We start from the raw sequence: 13000 nt of genomic DNA on the forward strand, positions 1-13000 counted from the left end.
TTAATGAATAGAATGATTTGTTCTAATGGTGTTTGTAAATACGATCACAAGCCCGTATCTTGTACAGCAATTAACCACTAAGAAGAATATATGCAGTGTATTATTTGCTGAAAAATAAAAAAAATAAAATAAAATAAAATAAAAACAAAAAAATAATAACATTTAGTCCCAAGGGCCAGCCAGATAGCTCAGCAGACTAAAACACCTGCTTAGGCAGGTACAGGGACCAGGGTTGGATCCCTGGCACCACCCCCGGGGTGTGCTTAGACTGGGAGTGGTGGTATGCACCTGTAATCTCAGCACTTGGGAGGCTGAAAATAGGGGTCTGATCTGTGAGTGAGACTGTACAGACCCTGTACTAAATACATTAAAAACAAACCAACAAAAAGTTTTTTTGTCCCAGATTTCTGACAAAAAACTTTGTAAAATTCTCAGAATCTCTGGAGTGATGAGTGTCTTTTGTCTGCTAATGACTAGTGGCAGGGCTCCTCAGTTCATGATTGGGCCAGTGGCCAAAATAACCAAGACATAACTGGAGGTTTGGCACTCAGTAGCAACTCCAATCACCTCCAGACAGAGAAGGGCTGAGGATTAAGTCACTCACCAAGAGGCAATGAGTTAATCAATCACATCTAGTAATGAATCCTTCCTAAATCCTGAACTTTGGGGTCTGCAGAGCTGCTCAGTTGGTGAAAGCCTCCAAGTGCCAAGAGGGGACAATCTTTCTTTTAATAAAATATTAGAACATTGACACAGAATATGATTGCCACTATGGTTAGATTTCAATCTACTGTTTTTAAATTTGTTTTGTATCTATTCCATTTATTGTTTGTTCCCTTTCTCCCATTTTATTCCTTCTTTTGTTTGCGTTTATTTTTTTAAATGATTCCATTTCATCTCCTTTACTGACTTATTAGTTGTAACTCTGCTTTGCTATTTTAGTGGTTGATAGTTTAAACAGCTAATATCTCATATTTGAAACTATACTACTTTGCATGTATGATACAGAAACCTCACAGTAGTGTATTTCCATTTTTTCCTGCCTCAATGCCTTCTTTTAACCATTCTTATGTTTCACAAGACACCAGATGTGATGGAGACTGGGTGGATGTGGAAACTGCATTCTTGTTACTTTGTATATATCTTTTTTCTCTTTATTACTGGAATGGAAGAGTCTGATTTCAGTGTGGCTTACTACAGTTTCCACTGGTTTTTCATGTTTGGAAACTGGTTAGCTTCCTGGATTCTGTGCATTTAGTATTGTCTCACAGCTTCCTGATGTTTGCATCTTTCCTTTTTGTTTGTGTTTAATATTGGACAGTTTTAGCGCTATATTTTGAATCTTACTAATTTTTTTGCAAGGTAAAACTTTCTGTTCATCCTGTTAAGTATACATAGTTTTATATTTTTCATCTTTATAAATTCAATGCATTTAAGGACTTTGCCTATATTTATTTAAAATGTTCGGGGGCCAGGGAGATGGCTCAGTAGGATAAGCACTTGACTGGCAAATGCAAGGATCTGAGTTCAATCCCTGGTTCCGCCAAAAAAAAAAAAAAAAAAAAAATGTTCGGTATTTCCTCTAACTTTTTGAAGATACAGGGTATAACTTTTGACTGCTATAATGACTTTGTCTGTCAATTCCTGAGTTTGAATGATTTTCCTATTCCTTATGGATTGCAGTTTCCAGTTGTTTTGCATGTTTGACAATTTTTGATTGGATGTCATGCATTTAGTAGTTTACCTTCCGGGTGCTGGATATTTTTGTATTTCTATAAACATTTTTGAGCTCTTCTCTGAGATACTGTTAGGTTATTTAGAAACAGTTTGATTCTTTGCAGTTGTACTTTTAAGATTTGTTCAGTAGGCCTGGGGTAATATTTACTCAGGGCTAATTATTCTCCTTATCTGGTCAGGAACCTGGTCAGGGCTCTGCCTCCTGCTTAGGGATCACGGGGTTTGCATTCTGGTGCTGGGACAGACACTAAATGTATGCAGTCTGTGTGAATGCACAGTGTCCCGACCTCTCATCTTTTGGGTGGGTCCTCCCCAGCCTCGAGTACTTTCCTTACATGCATGGCTGATCAGTTCTCAGCTGGATAAATCTCCCAGCTCTTGGCTCTGTTTTTGCAACTGGGGAACCTACAGGGCTGTGCCATGGGTCTCCCACGCAGGACAGTCTGGAAAGCCCTAAAGGCAGGAGGTTTACACACAGCACATCTCACTTTTTCTGGTATTTCAAGGATCAGTAGTTTTCCTTGCTTGATGTTCACTATGTTGAATACTACTGTTACATCCCCATATATCTTCTTTCTACTCATTAGTTACTGCGTTCATGTAAATACATAATATACAGTCCAATCACCTATTGATGAGCATCTACATTTTTTCCAGGTTTTGGCTGTTAGAATATGCAAATACCTACATATATCTGCCTCTGGATATCTGTGCAAACCTAACTATAAAGTAAACCCTGAGTTTTGAAGTTGTGGAGTAAGAAGTATGGGCATTTTTAATTTTGCTCAATGTTGCCAAGTTGTCTACTCAAGAGAAACATATTTTATATCCTAAAAACAGCAATATTTTAAAATTTACCAAATAGGTGAAAGCCACATTTCACTATTCTGATTTAAATAATATAATTATGTATTTTTTAAAGATTTGAAATGAAATACTTATGAAATCACCTAAACTTGCTGGAACTTTGATAGGTAATTTTTAAAATACTTCCTTTGGATATTGCTAATATTTACATCAATATCTCTTCTTAGGTCAATCTGAGCAATATTTTTCTTAAATTTGCCATTTCATTAATGTTTTATAATGTGCTTGGATCATTTTACAAATTCTTTTGTAATTATTTCTTTTTTCTATGAATTCATCTAAGCAAATATTTTAACTATGTCCTTTACCTTCCATTTTCCAATTCCACACTTTGACTTGCCACCTCTCAGCAAATTTTAGTTCACATAATTTGCTTTTGACAAACAATCATAGCACATACCTTCCCCCTACCCAAATCTCAGTATGTCCTATTCTTCTTTTCCAAATTGTTTTCTTTCCCAACCTTGTTTTAGTATATATACGTATATATATTATTAAATGACTATTAAATACAAAGCAGATCTGTAGGTACTATGAAAGACACAGGGAAACAGATCTTTGGCCTCAAGGAAATACTCTATCCTATTTCAAAGAAAATGATAGTCCAAAGTATTCACTTCCTTTAGGAAGGCTTTATAGCTTAAGTCTAAAGCTGCAGCCATGCCAACCATTCCAACAATGCCTCAGTACAGACAGGCATAGCTCACAGATGGGGCAGCTAGCTAGGCATCGTATGTTTTATTTACAGGTCTACTTGAGTGGGACTCATCTGAATTAGTCTTTTCTTTCCATGATGGTCTGTTTCAAACTTGCCTTACCTTACGGACATGACAGGAAAAGAGGACATTCATATATTTGTCCTTCCGTTTTAGTTCATTAGCAACTGGGACAAAAGTGCCTGAGGTCTGAGGTGTATCTGGCTTCTGAAAGAAAAAAAGAAACAATGAAATCAGAATACTTAATATTTGAGCTGCAAAGGCAATTTTTTAGTGTAGTGCTTTGTAACTGTACTTACATAGTTTCACACACATATTTTTTTTATCTCCTCACCCCAGAGGGTAGGCTCCTAAATGAGTGTTATAACATCAAAGGTCCTATGAAATTTTTAAATTAGGAAATGAAAGAGAAGACGAAATATAGCTTTGGGAATAATTAATATAAAGGTGGTAATTAAAAACAGTTGGTGAAGCTGGGCGTGATGGTACATGCCTGTAATCCCAGTGTGCTGGTAACTGAGGCAAGAGGATTGCTGTGAGCTTAAGATCAGCCTGGGCAACAGAGTGAGCTCAAGGCCAGCCTGGATTGTATAGAGAGACCCTGTCTCAAACTAAACCAAACTAAACCAATCCCCCCCCCAAAAAAAGACAAAAAAATAGTTGAATAATGCAAGAGAAGGTTTAAAAGGCCACAGGTCAGATTATAGAGCACACTTAATGCATGAGTACAACACAGAGAACCTTTGTTAAGATGAGAAGTACTTCAAATATTGTACAGTTAGAAGCAATAAAATCTTTTAATGCAGCTACTCACAATTGAATTATTTCATTTGTGAATGTGTTTTATTCTTCTGTCATTTCCTGGAGAAAAAATTTTCACTATCTTTTTTGTAAAGAGAGCAGGAATACATTGCACATTGTTGTCTTAGACTTACCGAAGCAAGATAGTTGCCCTCCCAGGCCCTCTGGAGCCCAAGGTCTGCCCTTTGACCCTTCAGCATTTCCATGGCTGCAACTTTTGCCCTGACTTGGGGCAGGTCGGAGGCAGGTATGCTCTTGATGAGCAGAGATGCTCTCCATCTGTAAGGAAGTAGACAACAGGTATGGACTTTTAGAAACTCAATCCCATTCATTCTCAAGAACAACTTAAGCTACCATTAAGTAGAATGAAAAGTATTTGTCTACTATGCTGAAAATGTAAAATGCCTTAAGATATTCTCCAGAAGTTGTTAAATACAGCTTCACGAGATATATATTCTATAAAATGTATTTTTAAGACAGGGTCTTCCCACGTAGTTCAGGCTGGAATTAAACTCACTATGCTGGCCTCAAATTCACAGCAATCCTCCTGCCTCAGCCTACCTAGTGCTGAGATTACAATCATGCACCACCACAGCTGTCCAATTACTTTGTTGTTTTGAAAGCAGTTAGACTTTGGGCTACCTAAGCTCATAACAGAAGCTGAGCATCCTATAAGTTCTCATAACAGCATTGCATCCCCAATCTGAAAATCAGATATCTGATATGCTCTGAAAATGGAAACCTCTTGATCATAGCTCAACCAATACATGCTGTGTAAATATTCCAAAGTTTAAAAGTTTTGCACTCAAAATGCTTCTAGTTCCAAGTACTCAAATAAAGGATACTCAACTTGTGTTCATGCTTAGGGCAATAAACATGTAGATTCATCCATTTATTCATCCATCCATTCATTCGACTATGTTCTAGGCATATACTAAACTCCAGCTGCTGTTCTAGGTAGTGGAGGCACAGCAATAAGTAACAGAGATAAAGGTTCTTTCTGCCAGGTGCTTGTACTCTAAGAAGAATGACAGATGATAAACACATAATGAGCAGATATAAAGTATGTATGCTGAAGAGATCTACAATAGAGGAAAACAAGAAAAGGCACTGAGGGCAAGGGATGCCAGAGAGGAAGGGTGGACGCTCATGTTGTTTATGCAGGGTCATCTGGGGAGGCAGTTCTTATAAAGGATAGATCAGCAGACACCTACAGGAATGGCAGGAGCCAGCCACACAGAGGGCTGAGCAGGAGTCAGAGAACACAGCAATTGCAAAGGCTCCAAGATGGGAGCTGTATTATATGTTGGAGGTGCAACCAGGAGTCCTATGAAGCTGGAGCAGCATGCGGTGTATGTGAGGGGGGCAAAGGGCTGTGAATCAGGAGTAGGTTATAGGGAAGTGAGAGCCAGAAGCCTTGAGGCCATTATCAGGACTTTCACCTTTACTCTGAGTTAGATGAGAGGCCATTGGAAGGTTCTGAACAAACAATGGATCACTTTATTGCTGCAGGCTTTTTACCAGGTTAAGGTTACTGCCACTTGAGGTCCAAAACTCCGGAGGTAAGAATTGTTGGGAAGTAATTAGGTTTACTCAAGGGCTGACTCTGGAGAAGATGGAAGGGTTACTCCTTATAAAGGCCCATCATGGAGGACTCTAGGGCACAAATGACTTTTACAGGGAAGGTGGAGCAGGGCAGGAAGCCACATGCTCAGCGGGATCTTCATCATCCAGTGTGTGTCTTTCTTTTTCTCTACCCACAACATGGCAATGGACCTCAATCTTCTGGGGAGAGTTCCTATATTCTAATCCTCACAGCAGTTGACAGAGCTAAATGAAGACTAAAGAGGCCTGTTACAAATGTTCTGGATTGTACAGGTCATCGGGTGTTCTGGGTTCTATAAAGCTAAAAAAGATAACTTTAGTAGTTAATGACTTTACCACTTAGGTGAGGATTCTTTTTAGAATTGAGAATGCACAGCAAAGGGAAGGGTATATAAGCCCTGCAAAAGGATTAGGGAGGGAAAGGTAAGGAAACAAAAAAGAAATTGCTAAGGAGGACTTATAAAAAGATCCTTCCTATTACAAATTGGGGTCAAGATGACCTGTTAGGGATGATTTCCCTAATGTAAAGGCCAGAGGAAGGTAGCCTCAAAGTGTTGGTTTTGGATTACATTCTCAAGGAAGAGCCAACAGGATTTTTTTTGATGGATTAGATGTGAGAGAAATAATAGACTTAAGGATAATTCCAAGGGTTTTTGGCATAAGCAACTGAAAGCATAAACCAAACATATTCTCGACAGAAAAGCAGGTGTAAGGTCTTTTATCTGCTTAACAGCATCCTAACCCTGCATGATACTTCTGTCATCTTTTCTGATACAAGAGCTTGAAGTGGGGATGCTGGAAGCAAATTTAACTTTTTAAAATCAAGGCCAGTGGTTTTGAAGCTATGTTCCCATGTAATACCAGAATAAGATGCCACTATAATCCAGAACTACTATATAAATAACTGAATAAATGTAAAAAAAATCTATAATACTAGCAGGAAATGAGAATGATGTCAGTAAATGGAAGGTGCGAAGACTTTCTGGAAGGTAATAAAGCAGACAGAATGGGGCTGACGGGGAGGTGGTTTGATGTGCAGCAGTCCACGCGGGAGAGATGCCCTCAGGCATATATGGACTTCTTGACAAGGCCCAGAGAACTGATAAGCCTGGGCAGCAGGGGTTAGGAACAGGTGCAGAAGGTGACAGATTTCAAGTGGGAGCTGTGCCAGTTCCCTGCGGGTGGACAGGCAGACCATGATGAGGCAGGGCATTTGCTGCAGCAGGCAGTGTCATTCACAATAGCAATCATTAGGAAAAAGTGAAGTCTCAATGTAATAACACCACAAAAACAGTCATGAAAAAGTGAAGGTTCAATGTAACAGTGAAATCCTTTCTTCTATTCCTGTGGTCAATCAACATGTGGACAGGGTGTCCTAAGACCACTGAGAAGAGGCTATCAAAGGAACAGGTTTGGAGCAGTTGGTAATCAAATTCAAGAACACTAGTGACAGGCACGTCCTACAACAGTCAGTGTCTTGCCAAGTAACTGCTCCAATCAGCCCCCATAATTGTTCCGAGCTGGGGTGTCCCTCAAAGGCATTACAAGTCTGGAAGGTGAATGGGTCATGGAGGAGCTGTACTCATCAGTGGCCTGGGTCTGGCTGCTGTGGGGGGCTGTCCTCCATCCAGGCCCTTCCACTGTACTGTTTCTGTCTTGGAGCCTGCTGAGCACAGACTGGAACTCTAAAGACTGAGTAAAAATAAACCTCTTCTCCTTTACACTGTGGATGTTAAGTATTGTATCTCAGCAACAACAACAACAAAAAAAAGTAATTAAGACAGATTTTGGTACCAGAGGTGGAGTCGTTGCCATGATTATACCTGACCAGGTAGTGTAGAAGCCTAGCTTGTGGAAAGAATTTGGAAAGGTTTAGAGGTGCCAGCTAGGGAAGCCCTAGAAGCTATAAACTGAGCTTGACAGGAGATTCTGGTTAGAGGTATAAAGACCAGAATGCTAACAGAAATGCAGAAGACCAAGGCCAGCCTCAGGAGATTTCAGGGGGGAACAAGAACTCCACGGGATGCTGGACTCAAAACCATGTTATTATATTCTAGCACAAAATTTGTCCACATTTTGCTCATGTTCTGAGACTATGTAGGAGACTGAGACTAAAGACGGTGACCAATCAGCCTCAGTCCAGCAGCGGAAATTTCAAAGCAGTTCAACATCCAGGGAGTTGCCTATAACTTTTAACAAGATTTATAGTGAGAAACAGGAACAAAAAGCCAATTTAAAAAGGTTTCATTTCTGCCAAAAAAGAAGTGTCCACAAAGTTGGAGCAAGGGAGAAAATGGCTGCTGAAGGGTTTAGTGCTAAAAAAAAAAGCCAGGGCTGGGGATATAACTCAGTGGCACAGTGCCTGCCTAGCAAGCATGAGGTCATGAGTTCAGTTCCCAGAACAAAGAAAAAAAATGACAACCCTTGGGGAAAAAAAAGCTAAACAAAACTAATATTCTGCTTCAGGACAACAGGAAAGATCACTGACGGAACCTCAGAAATCAGCAAGATCCACAACTTCCTATCTCCCTGTTTCTCTCTTTTGGAATGGGAATGTCTACGCTGTGCCATTGTAAATCAGCAGTGTTTAACATTGTTTTTGATATTTTATAGGAACTCACAAGTTTACCTTGAGTCTCAGAAAAAACTTTAGAATTGAACTTTTCAAACATGTTGAAACTGTCAAAACTTTGGCAACCCTAAGAGTTGGACTACATCCATTTCGCATAGAGAGAGATGCAAACGAATTTTTGAAGGGCCAGGGTTGGAATGTTAAGGTTTAAATCTCGGGTGTCCACCAAAAACCTCATGTGTTTCACTGATGAGTTAAAAGCTGACTTGGTGTTAGGCGGTGGGATCCGGTCACTGGAAGGGGGACTTGGAAGAGTATATTCCCTCACCCCAGTCTCAGCTCCTCCTTCTAGTCTTTGCTTCCTGACTGCCATGGGATGAGCAGCTGTCTTTTACCCAAGCCCTTCCTCCATGCAGCCCTGAGCCTGCAAACTACGGACTGAAACTTCTGAAAGCATGATCCAAAATAAGCCTCTCTTCCTTTAAGTTATGAGTGTTAGGTATTATGTCTCAGGAGTGATAAACTGATGAAGACAGCCCTGAAGTGCCAAATTCTATTGGTAGGAAAGGTCTTTGGGCCTACTGCTGCTCTGTTTCCAGCCTGTTTGCTTGGTCAACCTGTCCCCTGCTTGATGCCCACAATAGTACAGTCCAAAGTCTGTACCAAACTGATTTCAGAGTCCTGACAAAGGTACCCTGGGGCACTGACGACAGAGCTGTGGATTTCTCATCCTGGTCATGCCAACCACCATCTAAACTATGTGCTACCATCTGAAGCTGCAATCACTAACCCCAGAAACCTTGATGATATAAAAAGGGGACAAGGCTCAGCACGACATAGGCTGGATTAGAGAGTTACTGTGAGGAAGAGGAAAGATTGGAAGCACCAGACACATACACAGATCCCACAACTACAAAAATACCCCCTTCCCCACAATAACAGTGGAACCATTTAACACTTCTTTCAGAGCTCTGCAGATAAAAAAAAATCAAGATCAGGGGCTGGCAAAGTACAGCCTGTGCCAAATACAGCTCATGATCTGTTTCTGTGCATTCCTTGAGCTAAGAAGAATCTTTACATTTTTACATGTTTAACAAAACCAAAGCAAAATAGAGAAAAACATGTGAGAGACCATATGTGGTCTAAGATATTTACTACTATAAAAGCCTAAGATATTTACTATTATCCTCTATTTTAAAGTTTGCTGACTCTTGACCAGATTAATGCAAACAAACGGCAAGATCTGTTCAGAGCAAGCAAGCAAGAGACTACATGCGCACATGACAAGCAGAGCAGACTCTATTTCTGTGTGTCCACTGGTGGTGACTCTAGGATGGCTGGGGCTGTCTTTTCCATCTTTCTTGTTTGTCACTTTATTCCTGGAACTCAGGCCAGTGCCTGCAACATAGCAGGTATTCAGGAAGCATTAACTGAGTAAACAGCATTTTACACAAATTAGTAAGTTCTAGGCCACAGATAAAGACCTCAAAGTCTAAAAAGATCACCAGAATCTAGTCAAAATCAAGTCATTACAAATACCATGTAGATATTTGTTGTCATGGGCTAGTCTTTGTGACTGCTTTTTAAGTGAAATCATAGAACCATACACAGAACCCTGCTTGTCAAAAAAGAGGGGAAGCCTGAATGGTGTGTAGCTGTATATGCACATGTACAGCATGGGCAAATGTCTTCAAAGCATTTACTATGTGTCCGGCGCCACCTGAAAGGCTTTGTACATTTACTCATTTTACACCTTTCAGCAATCTTACAAGGCAGGCGCTACTTCATGATCTTTCTACAGAAAAATTGAGTCATCAAGAGGTTAACTAATTGACCCAAAGTTACATAGCTAGACCAGTGGCAGAGGCAGAATGACCCCAGGTCTGTGTTTTTAGCTGCTCTATCACACTGCCTCTTATAATATGTGCATGTGTTTCCTAAGTGTACAGACAAAGGTTTAGAAGAATACTAGTTATTAATGTATGGTATCTCAGGAGAAGGAAATAAAATGGGGGCAAGATAAAGTAGATGTGGAGGATTTTATATTTCACAATGATGCAATAAGCATGCATTTAAATATAGTTTACTTTTAAATTACATGAAAATATAGATTCCAGGTGATACCATTCATGAAAAATATTTATCTGTGCATTTAAAATCTTGCAAAACCAGGTGTGGTGGTGCATGCCTGTAATTTCAGCACTCAGGAGGCTGAAGCAGAAGGATTACTAGAGAATACAAGGCTAGCCTGGGCTACATAGTTAGTTCAAAGTCAGCCAGAACTATATCATGAGACCCAGTCTGTTTCACCTCTCCCACAAGAACAAAACAAAACAAAAAACCCTGCTGACATTGAAAACACAGTGTTGTATCTGAGAACTGAAGGTTGAGGCACTTTTCAATAATTCTACATTATTTTGTTTTATTTTTTGAGCATTTAGTTCTTAAAAAGACATATAGAAGAGTTTGATTCTCATGAATTTTGTTTATCTTATGATATCTTCCATCAATTATATAGAGCAAAGTCTAAAGAAGCTAAAATCTGACTTAGCATAAAATTATAAATTAGCTCTTTTACGTTCAGGATATCATTTAGTATTCTTTGTAAAAATGAGGCCACATTATTAAATTTGAGCCCTGCTAGCTTACTTTATGTGACTAGATGGCTGTATCTAAGGCAGAGATACCCACAGTGAAAACTCCATACCCACAGGTTCTATATCTACAGATTCAGTTAACTTTGCATGAAAAAAACAGTTGTAAAATAAATAAATAAATAAATGAAAATTTAAAAAAAAGGAATGGGCTGGGGAAATGGCTCAGTAGAATAAGTGCTTCCCTGGCAAGTGCAAGGGCCTGAGTTCAATCCCCAATTCCGGAAAAAAAAAAAACAAAAAACAAGCAGTTGTGTTGAAAATGGTTGTGACTCTTGAACATGGGCATTTTTTTCTTGTCATCGTTTCCTAAGCAATAACAAGTATTTACACAACATTTACACTTCCTTAGATATAAATAATCCAGAGATTAAAGTAGGTGGGAACATGTGTGTAGGTTATATGCAAATAGTATACTGTTTTATACAAGAGATTTGAGCATCTGTACTTAAGAATTGTATTATCCACAGGGGCTGATAGAATCAATGCCCACGGACACTGAGAACCAACAGTATATCTGGTGCATGATAGCAACAAAAGAGCTCAAAACAGAAGAGAAAGGACTTATGCAAGGACAGATTCAGATTCAGGGCAGGTCATAAAAATGAGGACCAGTTGGGAAGGTAGCAAACTTTACATGGCTATAAAAAAAAAAAAAAAAAAAAAAGCTTGGTCTATTTTTCATCCTTAGCTGCACTTTAAAATCACCCAGAAAACCTTAAAAGGCCCTCTCCTTTAGCCCTACTTTCAGCTTCATCAAACAGGGCTCTACTGGAAGTGGGCCTTGGGCACCAGTGGTTCATAAATTCCTCATGAACCTAAAGCACAGCCAGACTGGGCACTGCTGGCCTGAAAAGATTCATGGATTTGCTGGTTTGAATCATATGGGGTGAATCTAAGAGATAGGTCCATCTATCTGCCCTTTCTTCCTCTGTTTTTCTGCTAATAACAGCAAGCAAAAACAGCAAGCTAGTGGTTTATCTTAAATGCAGGTTCAATCTTGGGGTTGTGGCATGCAGTTGCAAACAGCTACAGTTGACAGTTTTATTATTTTGAGAGGTAAGCAGACACTCTTGGAAAGCAAAATCTATAAAAATAAAGAAAGAAAGGAAAGATAAACACCAAATAGCAAAGAGCTCAGCCAGTACCATGATTTGTGACTTGTGCTGCCATGAATGGATGTGGAACATGCCAGCATGGTCTTACCTATTGAAAATTGCCTGTAGGGCCTCCTCAAAGCGGCGTAGTACTTTAGGAGGGGTGGGCCACTTCACGTGCTTCCCGTAGTCTTTCATCGTCCTAACGCCCTGGAAGCGCTTGGCTACCTCCTTGATGTATGACTTCACTTTGTAGCGCCGGTAGTACCTGATTATGGTCAGGGCAGCTTTCGTCCTCTTGTATCGCATGCGGGCCAGGGTGCCCCGCCACACCTTCACAACAGAGAAAGAGAAAGGAAAACGTTGCTGGCTGGTTGAGTAGTGTATGACTTTGGCATTATAGAGGCTCTTTCACCTAACTGCAGGGCAACTGCCTCGACCCACCAAAACATGTCAATTCTATCACCACCAACAGATGGCGCCGGGATTCATGTGAGTTTTTTTCAGACATTTAGGGGCTCATTATATACAGGTGTAGTGTGAGCTTGAACACTCTTGTTCTGACTTTATTGTTATGAAAAGAACAAAGCCAAAATGCAAGTATCTACGGATAAATATTTTAGGAATGTTTAAGGAAAACAAGATGAGTCACAGCTAAACAAAGTAAGCATCTGTAGTTTCCTTGTGAGACCTAGCTTCACACAGGTCTACCCTGCTACTAGCACAACATCATTCTGGATTTACAGACTGATTCACATACAGCCTCTGCATCTCTGCTTCCCAGGCCTGAAGTAAACTGCCAAGGATTTAGAAGGATTTCCTCTCAAAAGAGTAAAATGGATCGCCAATACACGAATCCTTATTAGGAGTTTCCAGTGCTAAGAAACCTTTCAATTTATAAATGTGTCAGTGTGAACTTCACACAAGTATGAAATTAGACACTTTTTTTTT

The 13000-nt window shown here is 39.8% G+C and overlaps 1 protein-coding gene across 1 annotated transcript in view; it reads right to left on the reverse strand.

Moving 5' to 3' along the window:
- Myo1d (myosin ID) overlaps nucleotides 1-13000 on the reverse strand; it is a 269339-nt gene that overhangs the window by 143850 nt on the left and 112489 nt on the right. The window contains exons 14-16 of the mRNA XM_023719899.1: nucleotides 12159-12382; nucleotides 4256-4400; nucleotides 3423-3527 (exon numbers count right to left, since the gene is read on the reverse strand). Coding sequence (XP_023575667.1) covers nucleotides 3423-3527; nucleotides 4256-4400; nucleotides 12159-12382 — 474 coding nt within the window. The remainder of the gene's footprint in view (nucleotides 1-3422; nucleotides 3528-4255; nucleotides 4401-12158; nucleotides 12383-13000) is intronic.

The sequence above is a fragment of the Octodon degus genome, unplaced genomic scaffold (genome assembly GCF_000260255.1).
Source record: "Octodon degus isolate 3935 unplaced genomic scaffold, OctDeg1.0 scaffold00072, whole genome shotgun sequence".
Classification (NCBI taxonomy): Eukaryota; Metazoa; Chordata; class Mammalia; order Rodentia; family Octodontidae; genus Octodon; species Octodon degus.